The 16608-nt window shown below is 40.3% G+C and overlaps 1 protein-coding gene and 2 long non-coding RNA genes across 3 annotated transcripts in view; 2 read left to right on the top strand and 1 right to left on the bottom strand.

The window, feature by feature from the left end:
* The window catches only part of LOC115279476, a 26015-nt gene extending 11670 nt beyond the window's left edge, over positions 1 to 14345 (top strand). Inside the window, exon 2 of the long non-coding RNA XR_003903459.1 lies at positions 14062 to 14345. This is a non-coding gene — a long non-coding RNA (uncharacterized LOC115279476). The remainder of the gene's footprint in view (positions 1 to 14061) is intronic.
* NPBWR1 (neuropeptides B and W receptor 1) lies at positions 53 to 1044 on the bottom strand. The gene has a single exon (XM_029924015.1). The coding sequence runs from the start codon at positions 1042 to 1044 to the stop codon at positions 55 to 57; it is 990 nt and encodes a 329-aa protein (XP_029779875.1). The 3' UTR covers positions 53 to 54.
* Positions 14346 to 14498: 153 nt separating the features above from the next.
* On the top strand, positions 14499 to 15956 carry LOC115279474. The gene is made up of 3 exons (XR_003903457.1): positions 14499 to 14758; positions 15223 to 15334; positions 15759 to 15956. It is a non-coding gene; the product is annotated as an uncharacterized LOC115279474 (long non-coding RNA).
* The last annotated feature ends 652 nt before the right edge of the window (positions 15957 to 16608 follow it).

Raw genomic sequence — 16608 nt, 5'->3', positions numbered from 1 at the left:
CGGGGCTGGCGCTGCCGGGACCGGGGCGCAGGACGCGCCGGGCCGGGCGGGGGGTCAGGCGGCAGCGCGGCAGGCCAGCAGCTGGCGGAGGCTCCTGCGGAAGCTGTCGTCCAGGAAGGCGTAGAGGAAGGGGTTGAGGCAGCTGTTGGCGTAGCTCAGGCTGGTGATGAAGTAGGAGACCGCGATGACCAGCGGCGTCTGCGGGAGGTCGGTGGTGAGCGCCACCACGGTGCTCAGGTGGTAGGGCGTCCAGCAGAGGAGGCACACGGCCAGGATCACCACCACCAAGAGAGTCACCCGCTTCTTCGCGCGGTCCAGAGCCTTGGCGTGGCTGTCCAGCCGCATGGCGCGCAGCCTGCACAGCAGGATGCCGTAGAGGACGCAGATGGTGGACACGGGGATGGCAAAGCCGAGCACCAGCGTGTAGAGGCGGCTCGCCCGCCACCAGAAGGCCTCGGGCTGCGGGAAGACCAGCACGCACTGGCGCCGGCCCTGCTCGTCGTCGAGCCGGGCGAAGACGGCGAAGGGCAGCACGACCAGCGTCACGAGCCCCCACACGGCCAGGCTCACGGCGCGCGCCGCGCGGTACGTGCGCCCGGCCACCCGGCGCGACTCGGCCGTGGCCAGCACCACCAGGTAGCGGTCGGCGCTCATGACCGTGAGGAAGTAGAGGCTGGAGAACGTGTTGTACTGGTCGATGGCCACGATGAGCTTACACATGAGCTCCCCGAAGGGCCACCGCTGCAGCAGGAAATCGGCGATGTTGATGGGCAGCACGAGCGTGAAGAGCTCGTCGGCGATGGCCAGGTTGAGGATAAACAGGTTGGTGACGGTCTTCATTCGGGGCGCCCGCAGCAGGACGTACAGCACTGCGGAGTTGCCGGCCAGCCCCACCGCGCAGATCACCGCGTAGACGACGGGCACCGCCACGGCCAGCGGCGGCGGCAGCGGCGGCGGCAGGCCGGACGCGTTGGGGCAGCCCAGCGCGGGCCCCGGGCACGACGCGTTGGCCGTCCCCAGCTCCAAGAAGGACTCGTTGAGCATGTCGGCGAGGGCAAGGGAGCCGGCGACCCCGTTTCCTCCGCGGCTGCCCCAGCCCGCGTCCGAGCGGACCTGCGCTCCGACTCCGGCGGCTTCCCGGGGGCGGCGCGTCCCTGGCCTTCCTCCTCCCCCGCAGTCGCCACGGACTCTGGGGCTGCAAAACGGAACTGGGAGGTCGGGTTAGGATGACAGACGTGCAACGAGAGCGGGAGGTGCGGTTCCGAGGGGAGGGGAGAGGTGGCGCAGCGACCCGAACCCGCCCGCACGGGATCGCTGCCTGCCACGTGTGGAAATCTTACCGTCACCGGTGGAACCCATCGAACAAAGTGCGACAGAGGAAGGAGTCCTTACCTTTCAGGGGAAAAATACAAACCCGTCTCTCCGGCTTTAAGGCGTCCCCGGCCGACTCGGGTCTCCCCCCTGCCGTGCGTCCTCCGGAAGAGTAAGTGCAGTAGCAATCTCTGTGTCACCTGGCCAGCAGGGGACAGGTCGCCTTCCCGGGAGCGGTTTGGGGACGAGGCCGCCGGCGGCCGCGGCGACCCCTCCCCGGTCGGGGGTCCACCTCCCCGCTACCGCCTCGGGCGGCGGCTCGCGTCTCCAAGGGTTCAGCCAGCGCCGCTGGCAGCGGCGGGACCGACCGCGCAGCCGCGGCTGCGCTCCGGAGACCCGACTGCCCCCGCCCCGCCTCCACCCGGCGGGGGTGGGCAGAGAGCGGCGTTTCCCACCAATCCCGTTCGCCTTCCGTATTGATTAAATTAATAAACGAACAGGTCTCCTGTTAAGAATTTAGGAGAAACAAAGCTGGGGGCGGGGCTGGCGGTCTATTTTAAAAGGGCAATCCGGTTGAGACTTCCATTCTACTTTTTAAAAACCTCCTATCCCAAATGAGTTAATATAATTTTAAATTTTAAGTTACATTTATACTACATCGCTGCACGGAAGGGAGAAGTGAATGCAGTTTTAAAATGCAAATCAACCCTTCTCTAATACCGTAATACTCTAATACAGGTGCAAGTCGTTAATTACGACGGTCCACAACTTGAGACGCTTTAGTCTTTCTCTGTATGTAATGTGTATATGTACATAGTGTATGCATATATTAGTGTACCACGACTTCATGCCTGTTTCCTAAAACGTTTCCGGTTGTTCAGCACAGTGTCCTGATTGTCATTCACACATTCCCGATTCTCCCGGGAGAATCGCAGGGCTGTGACCCAGAGAGGCAGAATAAGGGCAGATCTGGACTGCGGTGTCCCCGATGTCCCAGGGCCGCCAGAGCAGAGAGGAGACCTGACCCCAGACACCTCACCTTCCCAGGGCAGGATGAAATCAACTCCATGTCGGTTCTCTCCGGTTCCTATTTTCTTCCTCCACCTTCCCTTTGGGAGCGCAGCAAATTAAAACACGGGCCTCTCCCCTCAAAACAAATTTCCCTCAAACAAATTTCCTTCCCACAAAAGCAGGCAAGAGTCCAAATAAAGTGCATTTGTGGTCTTTTAGAAGGCATTTTTAGAGGAGAGAAACCCGCTCATTCTCTTTTTCCCAGGCTCTGCATTAGTTACGCTCCCTGCAGTTTCACACTTTGTGTGAAGAAAATGACAGGAAAGTCAGCCTGTGTCCGAGAGGCAAACTGTGAGAAAACACCATCTACTGCTAAGTGAAACACAGAAGAAAGGTTATACATAATATATATAAAACGTATGTGTAATACACAGATACACATGCATGAATATGTGTGGATGTGTGGATGTGGATGCATACCTATATATGCATATAGTTGCTTGGTTTTCAAACACTTGGAGGTGTTCCAGTTTTTTAAGTTATTGATTCCTAGGTCAATTACACTGTGGACAGAGGACATTCTCAAGGTGATTTCAGTTCATAGGTATGTGTTGAAACATTGCCCAGTATATAGTTATTTTTCCGAATTCTTTTGTGTATACTTGAGAATAATGTGTGTGGTGCATTTGTTGGGTGTCAAACTAGTGTCAACTAGTCGCATTTATTATTATGTTCTTTAAACTTCTCTCTCTATTGGGATCTTTACCTGATTGCTTTATCAGTTACTGACAGATATTGTTAAAAAAAAAATACCAGTCAATGAATATAGGTTTCTCTATGCGTTTAATTTTGTTAATGTTTTACTACATAATTTGATGCCATTTTTTTTTAGGTGCACATCAACTTAAGATTGTTATTTTTTCCACGGGCACGGACTCTTTCATCACCACAAAATATCCTTCTTTAACTGGGTTACTACTCGTTGTAGATAATCTCCTTTGTTTGGTGTCATTACACCTATTTCTCCTAGTCTTATCAAAGAATATCTTTTCTTAAATCTTTTTACTTTAAACTCTCTATGTTCTAATGTTTAAAATGTGTCCCATGTAAACATAATAAAGGTTTTTTAATTCAATCTGACAATATTTGTTTTCAAATTGGAATATTTAGTTCATAATATCTTTAATATTAATATTTAGGTTTACCTACCATGTTAGTCTTTGTTCTCAGTTTCTCTTGTTTTTATCCTTGTTTTTCCTTCCTTACGTTCTTTTGGATTAAAATTAATTATTTTATTATTCAGTTTCCAACACTTCATTAACTAATTCGTTCTACATGGTTTTATTTAAACTGAAGAAATAAAAATTGAATATGAAATTCTAGACTTTCAGGTTTTCCATTTCAGTAGTTTTGATGACAATGTCTTTTTGCCTCCATTTCTTCCATTGGAAAAGTGGTTTCCTGTCTTACCATAGCTCTTTAAAGTACTTTGCCTTTTTTCTAGAACTGTCCTTAAATTACGTCTTTGATTTTGTCTTTTGGCAGGCAAACTAAGATGGACAGGGGTGATTTTCTTTCCATTTATGCCAATTTGGATTTTGTAAAGCTTCTACATCCGTGACTTGATCTTTTTTATTTTTTTTTTTTCTATTTTGGAAACCCCTCAGCATTCACTCTTTTAGTTACCATTCTGTCCCATTCTCTCTCTGTTCCTACTGGGACTCCAATTACATGTGTGTTAGACCTTCATGTTCTTTTCTGTGTTTCCTCCCCTTCTCCCTCTCTCTACTTCAGTCTGTTCCCTCAGACCCTGGCTTTCTTGGTTGCTCCCCAATTTCTTCAAACAGCTGTTGGTTTCTTTCTCAATTTTTATAGTAGCTCATAACATGAGGGTTTGAATCATACAAGATGCTTTGTTATAACTAGAAACAGGAGTTAATATCTAAAGTTTTCTATACAGCACAATACCAAATTAAAGAGTGTGTGTGAATGTGTCTTTTCATATACATAATCATGTGTAAGTATGTGTAATTATGAAACATGTACATCAAAATATTTTTTAAATATTTTGGTAAGATAAAAATTCAGCAGTAATTTTTATTTCCTTTGTATTTTCTGAATTTCCAAAACATTTTTTATAGTGAGGATGTATTTTGTGTCAGTGAAAAAAATCATATTTATAAAAATCACCATAGTAGTATCTTGTGGTCATAAAATACTATCAAGAAGAAATTAAGGATACATAGGGAGGTATTTCTTCCAACTTCTGTGACATTGCTATAAACACACACACACACAAAACAGTAAATAAATAGATTTATAAAATATACTTTTATATAGAAACATACATTTTATACCCAGAAGCCTACCTACAAAATTGCCAAAAATAGAGAGTTCTTAGCAATTTTTACTGCTTGAACCAATTTTGCTTATAATAAGAAAATGTTAAATTCCAACCTTTTCTTATTTTAAAGTATGCAATTAAATATATGAATCTTGAGTACTAAGAATATTAATGTCTAGTATAATCACATGTCTTAGTGTTACTAAAACTTCCAAAATTGCTTTTCTTCAGCCCAGAAAAAAGTGTATTCAAGGCAGCGATGAAAAGATAGACACATCAAATTCATAGTACTTGTCATGATAAAGGACTGGATGTTTTGTCCTTACAATCAACAATAAGACAAGGATGTCTTTTTTCCACCTTTTTATTCAACCTTATATGGCAGGTTCTGGCCAATACAATGAGGAAAGAAAAAGCAGTAAAAGGCATCTACAATGGGGACAAAAAAGTAAAACAGTCATTATTTGAAGATAGTGTAATTTTATATTAAGACAATCCCATGAACTAGAACTAAAATAAGTTTAGTAAGAATGCTGGGCACAAGATCTATTTTAAATGGTCTATTGCAGTCTTTTAATGTTTGGTGATTTTTCAGAGAGAGAGAGTGCAAGCAGAGAAGGTACAGGGAGAGAGGGAGAGAGAGAATCCCAAGCAGTCTCCACACTTGTGCAGATCCCAATGTGGGGTTCAATCTCATGACTGCAAGACTGACATCAAGAATCAGAGGCTTAGCCAACTGAGCCATCCAGGTGCTTCAAGGTTTATAACATTTTTATATACATAATATACAATCAGAAATTTAAAAATGTTTAGAAGCATCTGGGTGGCTGAGTCAGTCAAATGTCCGACTCCTGGCTTCAGCTCAGGACATGATCTGACAGCTCATGGGCTCAAGCCCTTCATTGGACTCCTTGCTGACAGCACAGAGCATGCTAGAGATTCTCTCCATCCTTCTCCAATTCACAGTTTCTCTCTCTTTCAAACTAAATAAATAAACTTAAAAAAGGAAATTAAAAAATTTTAACAAATAAGGCCATTGACAATAGTATCAAACAATATCTAGGAATTAATCTTACAAAAGATAAAAAGACCTATACACTAAAAATTACACATATTGCTTAAAGAAATTAAAGAAGATCTAGGGATGCCTGGGTGGCTCAGTTGGTTAAGCATCCAACTTCAGCTCAGGTCATGATCTCATGATTCGTGGGTTCAAGTCCCGTGTTGGGTTCTGTGCTGACCAGAGCCTGGAGCCTCCTTCAGATTCTGTGTCTCCCTCTCCTTCCACCCCCCTGCTCTCACTTTGTCTCTTTCTCTATAAAAAAAAATAAACATTAAAAAAGTTGGAAAAAAAAAAACAACAAAGAAGACCTAAAAAATGGAGAGATTTTCCATGTTTAAAGGTCAAAAGACTCAGTATTGTTAAGATGTCAATCCTCCTCAAATTGATCTTTAGATCAATACAATCCCAATCAAGATCCTATCAGGGCTTTTTAATTGTTGTTTGGTGGAGAGGAAGTGTAAAAATTGACAAACTGTATAATTGACAAACTAATTTTAAATTAATATGTAAATATAAAGGATCTAAGATAATTGCAGAAGCAACTCTGGGGGGGAAAAAAGAACAAATTTTGAAGACCAAAACTATTTGGTTTCAATATGTATTATCATGTAATTGAGTCATTTCACTCTTGGGTATTTATTCAAAAGAAAAGGAAATATATACATACAAAGCCTTGCACATAAATGTTCATGACAGCTTAACACAACACAAATGCCCATTAATAGGTTAATGGATAAACAAACTATAACATAACCATAAAATGAAAGACTACTCAACAACAGAAAGGAATAGGGGTGCCTGGGTGGTTCAGTTGGTGAAGCGTCCGACTTCAGCTCAGGTCATGATCTCATGGTTTGTGGGTTTGAGCCCCACCTCAGGCTCTGTGCTGACAGCTCAGAGCCTGGAGCCTGCTTCATGTTCTGTGTCTCCCTCTCTCTCTGCCCCTCCCCTGCTCACCCTCTGCCTCTCTCTCTCTCTCTCTTTCAGATATAAACAGTAAAAAAAAAAACAAACAATAAAAAGGTATACAGTAATGATACACACACTACACATGGATAAATCTCAAAATGAGTATGCTAAATGGCAGAACCTGGCTTTAAAAAAAAGTACATTCTGTATGATTGTATTCATCAAAATTCTAGAAAATTCAAGCAAACATATTGTGACAGAAATCAGGAGTTTTTGCTTAGGGAAAGGGAAGGAAAGGGCAGGGCAAGGAAACTTATTGTGTGTCAATTACAATACCTTAACAAAACTATTTAGAAAGTAACACATGGGAAGACAGGAGATGGCACCGACCAGCTAAAGCAAGAAGTTGAAACTGAGACCCCTGCATATGTACCCACCTGCAGAGGGCTCTCGGAAACTCCACTCGATCGTTCAGAAGGCAGGAGAGGAAAACTGTTTTTAGTTTAGTTGAAGGGAAAAACACCTACCCCAAACTATATATTCCAATCCTTTATTTCAAATGGATCTGGAGTCCAGATTTTCCCAAACACTCCCAAAAATCTCTGTGCCTTGAAATCAATATAAATACTGATCTCCATCTAAAATAGTAGCCATAATTCTGCAGTTGGTGTATGTCTTTTTCATTCATGCTTTTATGCTTTTTTGTACCCAAAATACATGTTACATTGCTTGCAGTATTTTAAACATTTACATTAAACTATCATCTAGGTATATTTCTGTACTCTGCTTTTATCCAGATTTAACTATTTGATACATTATTATTTAGCCATGCTTTTAAATCCTTTATTGTGTTTTCTTACATGCAGACACCATAGTTTGTCTTACAAATGCATTTAACACTATCGCTGACTCTCTTTTATTCCTTGTATTCCTTTCATTGTTTCCATTCCTAACCTCATTCTTTTTATTCCTAATATTCTTATTTGTATTTTTCTTAAGAATTTTGCTAGACCATATTAAAACAGAATGGCACACACAATCAACTAGGTCTAGTTGACATTTATAGAATACTTCATTCAACTTCAGAATACATATTCTTTTCAAGCTTGCATAGTATAGTCATCAAGATAGATCACATTCTGGAACTTTACAAATTTAAAAGATAGAAACGATATGAACTTTTATTTTATTTTATCTTATTAAAAAATTTAATGTTTTATTTATTTTTGATACAGAGAGAGACAGAGCATGAGAGGGGGAGGGGCAGAGAGAGAAGGAGACACAGAACTGGAAGCAGGCTCCAGGCTCTGAGCTAGCTGTCAGCACAGAGCCTGACGCGGGGCTCAAACCCATGAACCGTGAGATCTGACCTGAGCCGAAGTCAGAGGCTTAACCAACTGAGCCACACAGGTGCCCCTGAACTTTTCTTTTAGACTGCAATAGAATTATGCTATAAATCAGTAACACATTGCTGGAAAATCCAAAATTTTTTGGAGATTAAACAACAAACTTTTCAATAATGTGTGGGGCAAAGAAGAAATCCCAAAAGAGATTTTTAAGTATGTTTAACTAAATGAAAATGAAAATACAGCTTACCAAAATTTGAAGTATGCAGCAAAGGCAGTGCTTAAATGGAAATGTATAGCATTGAATGCATGTATTAGAAAAGAAAATGATCTAAAATCAATAATCTAAATTTTCACTTCAGGCAAGTAGGGAAAAAAGACCATATTAAATCCAAAGTAATAAAAAAAGTAATAATAAAAAACAGGAAAACAGAAATTATGTCAATTCTCTACAATCTCTTTGAGAAAATATAAATAAATAAAACCCTTCACAATTCATTCCATGAGAAAGCATTATCCTAATAGTAGAATCAGACAAACACATTACAAGAAAGGAAACATACCAATATCTCTCATAAACTTAGATGCAAAATCCCCAAGAAAATATTAGCATATTAAATCCAAAAGTGTATAAGATTAATTATACCTCATGACCAAGTGAGATTGATCCCAAGTATGCAAGCTTGATTCAACATTTGAAAATAAATTAATGTAATATATCACATAGCAGACTGAAGAAGAAAAACCACCCGATTATATCAATAGATGCAGCAATCCATATTCCAACACCCTTTCTTGGTAAGACTCATAGCAGGAATAAAGTGTAACTTCACCAACTTAATAAAAAACATTAACATAATACCTCCAGTTAATATCATACTTAATGATTAAGTACACGTTTTCTCTTTCAGACTGGAAACAAAGCAAGGATATTCTCTCTTACCACTCTTGTTTCAAAGTCTACTAGAAATACTAGGTAATGCAACACGACAAGAAAGGGGACTAAAAGGTATACAGATTGGTAAGGAAGAATCAGAACTGTCTTGTTTCACAGATGACATGATTGCCTATGTATAAAATCCCAAATAATTAAAAATAAAGTGATTATGGCAAGGTGGCAGGATACAAGCTTAGTATAAAAAGTTATTTTCTTTCCTATAGACTAGCAATGAAACACTAGGATTTGGAATTAAAAGCACAGCCCCATTTATATTAGCATCAAAAATGAAATTAAAAGTTAGGCAAAAATCTAATAATGTATAAGATCTATATGAGGAAAACTATAAAATTTTTGTATAGTAAATCAAAGAAGGACTAAATAAATGGAAATATCTTTCATGGTCATGGATAAGAAGATCCAATATTGTTAAGATGTTGGTTATTCCCAATATGCAATTGTAAAAGCAAAATTCCAGCAAGCGGTTTTGTGGAGATCAACAAAGTGATTCTAAAGTTTATATAGAAAGCCAAAGACCCCAAATAGCTAACACAATGTAGAAGAACAAAGTAAGAGCACTGACATTTCCTGACTTTAAGATTTACTATAGGAACACCTGGGGGGCTCAGTCAGGCGTCCGACTTCACCTCAGGTCATGATCTCACTGCTCGTGAGTTGAAGCCCTACATCAGGCTCTGTGCTGACAGCTCAGAGCCTGGAGCCTGCTTTGGATTCTGTGTCTCCCTCTCTCTCTATCCTTCCCCTGCTTATGCTCTGTCTCTCTCTCTCTCTTTCCTTCAAAAATAAATAAACATTAAACTTTAAAAAAAAAAAGATTTACTATAAACCTACAGGAATCAAGACATTGTGGTCTTGGCAGAAGAACAAACAAACAGATCAATAGAATAAAGTAAAGAGCCCAGAAATAGACCCACACAAATAGAGTCAGATGATCTTTGACAAAGGAACAAAGACAATTTAATTGAGAAAAGATAACCTTTTCAACAAACAGTGCTTGAACAACTAGACATCCACATGCAAAAAAAGAAGAAAGGGAAAAAAAAGAAAAGAAGTGAATCTAGACAAAAGCACAGATCTTATACCCTTCACTAAATGAACTCAAATGGATCACAGATCTGAATATAAAATGTAAAAAACCATAAAGTTTCTAGACATTCTATATAGGAGAAAATCTAGGTGACCTTAGATACATCACCAAAAGTTCAATCCAAGAAAGAAAAAATTGATAAATTGGACTTGACTAAAGGCTCTGCAAAGGACAGTGTTAAGAGAATGAAATCACATGCCACAAAGGAAGAGCATATTTGCAAAGCACATACTTGATAAAGGACTTGTATCCAACATATACAGAGAACCCTTAAAATTCAAGAATAAGAAAACAAACCACTTAAAAATGGGCAAAAGGATGAAACACAAATCTCACAAAAGAAGACACAGGGATGGCAAATAAGCAAATGGAAAGCTGCTTAACACCTTGAATGATCAGAGAGCTACAACCCATTCAAGTGGCTAAAAACCAAAACACTGACAGCACCAAAAGTTGGGGAGAAGGTAGAGCCACAGGAACTCTCTTTGCTGATGAGGATGCAAAATGATGCAGACACTTTGGAAAAAAGCTTGGAAGATACAAATCTAAAGGTAGTCTTTGTATACAATCTAGCTTACAATACAATCTTACTATAGGAGCACCACACTTCTAGGTATTTAGCCAAATGAGTTGAAAATGTATGTTCATATCAGATAAAGGGCTGGTATCCAAAATCTATAAGGAACTCACCAAACTCTACACCTGAAAAACAACAAGATATGAACAGACACTTCTCCAAAGAAGACATCCAAACGGCCAATGGACACATGAAACAATGCTCAGCGTCACTCGTCATCAGGGAAATACAAATCAAAACCACACTGAGATATCACCTCACACCAGTCAGAATGGCTAAAATGAACAAATCAAGAGACTATAGATGCTGGTGAGGATGTGGGGAGAAGGGCACCCTCTGCTCAATGGGCACTGTTGGTCAGAATGTAAACTGGTGCAGCTGCTCTGGAAAACAGTGTGAAGGGTTCTCAAAAAATTAACAATAGAACTCCTTTATGACCCAGCAATAGCACTGCTACCAATTTACCCAAGGGATACAGGAGTGCTGATGCACAGGGACACATGGACCCCAATGTTCATAGCAGCACTGTCAACAATAGCCAAATCATGGAAAGAGCCTAAATGTCCATCAATTGATGAATGGCTCAAGAAGATGTGGTTTACATATACAATGGAGTACTACATGGCAATGAGAAAGAATGAAATCTGGCCATTTGTAGCAATGTGGATGGAACTCAAAGGTATAATGCTGAGTGAAATAAGTCAGGCAGAGAAAGATAGATACCATATGTTTTCACTCATAAGTCTAACAGGAGAAACTTAACAGAGGACCATAGGGGAAGAGAGAAAAAATAGTTAAGGAGAAGAAGAGAGGCAAACCATAAGTGACTCCTAAATACTGAGAAAAAACTGAGGGCTAATGGGGGTGCGATAGAGGAGAAGCGGGGGTGATGGGCATGGAGGAGGGCACTTGTTGGGATGAGCACTGGGTATCATATGGAAACCAACTTGACAATAAATTATATTTTAAAACAATAAAATAAAATAAAAAATAAAAATAAAACTTTGAAGGGTTATACAAGAAAAAAAAAGAAAATATATGTTCACACAAAAACCTGCACATGCATGTTCATAACAGCTTTACTTGTAACCGCCAAATTTGGCAGCAACCAAGATGTCCTTCAGGAGGTGAACGGATACATAAACTGATCCACACAGTCAATGGAATAGAATTCAGTGTTAAAAAGAAATGAGGTATCAAGCCATGAGGAGGCATGGAGAAAACTTCTATGAATATTTTTTAGTAAAAGAGCCTGTGGGGCGCCTGGGTGGCTCAGTCGGTTAAGTGTCCAACTTCAGCTCAGGTCATGATCTCACAGTTTGTGGGTTCAAGCCCCGCATCAGGCTCTGTGCTGACTGCTAGCTCAGAGTCTGGAGACTGTCTTCAGATCCTGTGACTCCTTCTCTCTCTGACCCTCCCCTGCTCTTGCTGTCCCTCTCTCTCCAAAAATAAATTAAAAAATTTTTTTTTATTTTTAAAAATTTTTTTAAAATAAAAAAAATTTAAAAAGAACCTAGGTAGAAATGCTCTGTACTATATTATGCTAACTATATGATGTTCTGGAGGAGACAAAATAATAGAAACAGTAAAAAGATCAGCCATCCTCCAGGGTTTGGAGATAGAGGGGCTGAGAGGCATGAATGGGTGGGGTGTAGGAAATTTTTAAGGCAGCGAAACTATTCTGTATGATCCTATAACTGTGTATATATGAGCTTGTGTATTTGTCAAGACCCAAAGCACTACACAACACAAAAAGTGAGCCCTAATTAAACTGCAGGATTTAGTTGCTGATCATTGGTTTACTTTCACAATTGCATTGGATATACAGCCTAAAAGGGAATAACCGACATCTTGACCATATTGAGTCTTCCTCTCCATGACCATGAAAGATCTCTCCATTTATTTAGTCCTATGATTTACTATATCAAAATTTTGTAGTTTTCCTCATAAAGATCTTATACATACTTTATTAGATTTTTGCCTAATTTTTTACTTCATTTTTGATGCCTGAGTGGCATCAAAATAGTAAAATCATTTGCAACAAATGTACCACCTTCATTTAAGATGCTAATAATGGGGGGGGGCGACTGGGTGGCTCACTTGGTGGAGTGTCTAACTCTTGATTTTAGCTCCCGATCTCACAGTTCATGAGATCAAGGCCACGTCGGGCTTTGTGCTGACAGTGCGGAGGCTGCTTGGGATTCTCACTCTCCCTCTTTCGCTGTTTCTCCCCCTGCCATGCTCTCTCTCAAAATAAACATTTTTTTTTAGAAAGGTGTTAGGTTAAACAGTGGTGTCAGGGGAATACATGAAAATTCTCTGTATTTTGTGCTCAATTTTTCTGGTCTAAAAAAATAAACCTATTAAAAAGAAAAATAAAGAAAACCCTTTCCAGAATCTGTAAATGTAATAGAGTTAATGAGTTGTTACAAAACATAGTGAACTTACATTTCTATATAACACAGGCTGTATCATTTACATTGTCATGTTTACTTTGAATTTGAATTTATGACACAAATTATATGTGAAGGAATAAATTCCAAGAGAAATTTTTTAAATTGAATGATCAGTCCAGAATGGTCAAAGTTAAATCCATCTAATTGCTTTATTATATGCCTTTTCAGTGCCAAGTAAACATTCAGATTCAAAGATAGAATACACCTATGTAGTTTTTATAATTTTAATTAGGGATTAACTCATTTCTTCCATGAGAGCCAAAGGAAAGAGGAAGTGTAGTTAGTAACCAGCCAATCTTCGGTTAAACACTTTCCTTTTTTATTTTTTTAATGTTTATTTTTATTTTTGAGAGAGGGAGACAGTGTGAGCAGGGGAGGGGCAGAGAGAGAGGGAGACACAGAACATGAAGCAGGCTCCAGGTTCCAAGCTGTCACCACAGAGCCAACATGGGGCTCGAACTCACAAACCATGAGATCACAACCTGAGCTGAAGTCGGACACTTAACTAACTGAGCCACTCGGGCGCCCTAAGTTAAATATTTTCTCCAAGAAATTTAGCTGTCAGTTCATTGGTGGCTGGCTGATCTCCTCTTTCACTAAATGATTAAACCTAGTAGCTCTTCTGATCGATCGCTTCAGGATGAGGAACTCATGTGTAAAGAGTGACCATTTTTTAATCTCTGCAAATTTCTGCTTTTGATACTTTGAAGGTATAAGTCCTATCGTCAAACGTTACTTTCTGCTAATGATTTTTTTCTTGAGGTCTTATTTATTTTCGAGGGGGGAAGGAGGGCAGCGAGGGAGGGAGACAGAATCCAAAGCAGCTCCAGGCTCCAAGTTGTCAGCACAGAGCCAGAAGCAGGGCCTGAAACCACGGTGAGATCATGATCCTGCCTAAGCTGGATGCTGAACTGACTCAGCCACCCAGGTGCCCCTTTAAATTTTTTAAAAATGTTTTTACTTTTTCCTAATGTTTATAGACCATTTTTTCACTTACAGAATTGAAGTGTGAGGCTGACACGGATGCAGGAAACCACTCTGGTATCAGTTTGTTTTTACAGCTTAGAAAGATAAGATGATGAACTCAAATGGGTCAAAATGCCCGAAAACATGTCTTCATATTGGAACCCTGTGTGCCGAGAGCATCATTAGGATTGAATAATGGACAATGAAGGGACTGCCAGCCTCGAGTCTGAGGGCGAAAGTGTATGCATAATGCTGCTTTGTTTACACAGATGTTCCTTGCAAGACATTTCACATAATAAAATAAGTTGCGACATTTATCTGTGTTCATTTTTTTGGAAGAAAGCTGCTTAGCGCTGCTTGGTTAGGGCTGTTTCAAAATGAAATGTTTTTGATGACACGAAGCAGATGACAGCGCTTTGATGTCTCCGTGTTGTGTTTCCCAAGGATGCACTGAAGGAAAAAGTGACCTGAGCCAAGTGGTCACGAAATTCATTGATCGAATCTCAGGGGGAAATGACCCTTCATCACCACATTGGAAGCCAGACCAGTAGCACACTGACTCAGGCAGAAGCAGATGTAATTTCTTACAATACAGAACCTATATGGTCTCTGCCGCGATCAACCGCCTCGTGGCAGACTGCGTCACCGCAAGTCGGCGGATGAATGGATCATCTGCAAGAGGCTGATGCTTCTCTGACTGCGCTGACTCACCCGAACTTCATTCAACACGGTGAATGCTCTAATTTTTCATTTGAATAGTGTATCTCACCAGTTTGACATCTGCTTTCATCAAGCCAGACAGTATTTCCAAGAGTTGATCACTGCTCCATTTAAAATCTCGTGGTGTAGTTTATTCATCTCCCTCACTTTTTCCGCTAATTGTGGCCTCCAGCCGTGCCAGCTTCTCAGTCAGCTCCCTCTGGTGGTAGTTTAATCATTTAGTTCCTGACGGTCTTGTTAAAGTTCTAAGTTGCCTAGAAGAAAATATCACCCAACATGTCTGAGATGTGCCTGCCTTGGAGTGTGGATGTATGCATGGCATTTCCAACAGTCAACAAGTAAACATAATGCATATTATCGAGACTACAAAAATGAGAAAGCACATCGTCTATTGGGCAACAGTGTTCTGCAAGAGAATAGTAAATAGTGAGTAAAACAAGGTAAATTAAGACTGAATCCATTTCTTTATTGCAGGTGCTTCAGAACCTTCAGCAAGCTAATGTAAGTCAGGAAACTCTAAGACAAACAACAGTACACAACAAAATTCTCTAGACTTCCATTAGCTTTATGTGGATGTCTCCAAGGGGTAAGCATTCTTCAGAACACACTTTAGAAAAGGCAGAGTAAAATAGAGTACCGTAATAAAAGCAAAGTGGCGTTAATGCAAAGTCTAGTGGAAATCCATAAGAAAGGATTGTCTTTTACATAAGGGGGAAATTAGAGAAGGCCTCTCTGATCAAAGAGAAAGCATGAGAGAAAAATAATTAATTAACTAAACTTAAAAAAATGAAGACATGGAAGTGTATGTGTTTTTCTTGAAAAGAGTTCTTTTGAATTTCTGTTCAGAAAGACAGGGGTGCCTGGGTGGCTTTGTTGGTTGAGTGTCTGACTCTTGCTCAGGTCGTGATCTTGTGGTCACGGGATCAAGAGTCATATTGGGCTCCTGGTTGATAGTGTGTAGCCTGATTGGGATTCTTTCCCTCCCTCTCTCTCTGCCCCTCCCCTCTTAGTGGGCCTCTGTGGCCTGTGTCCCTCAGCACATTTCTTCACCCTGGGAAGGCTGCAGATATGTGTGCTGGCCACCGTCTCGCTGATGAGGTCTGAATTCAGGCTCCGGGAACACCTTCTTCCAAGCTGTTCATTTACTCTTTATTTTTTTCCTAGGCCTGCTTCATCCTATTTTTCTATTGTTTCTATTGTTACGTTCCTTAGGGGTTTTTTTTTAAACTCCCTTTAATAGTTATCTACCTGTTTCTAGTTAATAAATCTCAATATTGATGCTCCCTACACCAAACATTTTTGCTGTTATTTCTGTCTCCTGATTGGACAATGGTTGATACAAATCTTCTCAATATTTAAACTTTGCTTTTTCATTTTCCAATTATAGTCTTATAAATGGATACTGGTGTTTGATGTGCTATACAAACATTTTTACCAAGAAAAGTAAAATTCAAGGGTATAACCCTACAATGCTCATTCATCATGTATCTCATGTAGATAAAGTGGGATAGGAGACCGAAGAGGAGAATGGTATTGGCTTTTCTTTTGCAATTACTTTGTTTTTATATTATATATCATTATAATTAATATAAAATTATAATTGTTTCATTATACCATATACTATAGCATATTATGCATATACTATTGTTACTTGATAGCATCAAGCATACTCACCCTATGAAAGTCATGTATAAGTTAATGGTTTTGCATTTTCATTATTTTATCCCATTCACCATACAATACAAAGAACACCACAAATGCAAAGAAATTTTTATTGGAAAGAGCCTACATTGAAACAAAAAGAATGGTCATAAATAGAGATAAATACAGACTGAATTTTCCATTCTGCTTTTTTCTCTT

The sequence above is a fragment of the Suricata suricatta genome, chromosome 15 (assembly GCF_006229205.1).
Source record: "Suricata suricatta isolate VVHF042 chromosome 15, meerkat_22Aug2017_6uvM2_HiC, whole genome shotgun sequence".
In the NCBI taxonomy this organism is placed as follows: domain Eukaryota; kingdom Metazoa; phylum Chordata; class Mammalia; order Carnivora; family Herpestidae; genus Suricata; species Suricata suricatta.
The sequence above is the reverse complement of the archived record's forward strand: the minus strand, read 5'-3'. Positions and strand labels throughout refer to the sequence as shown.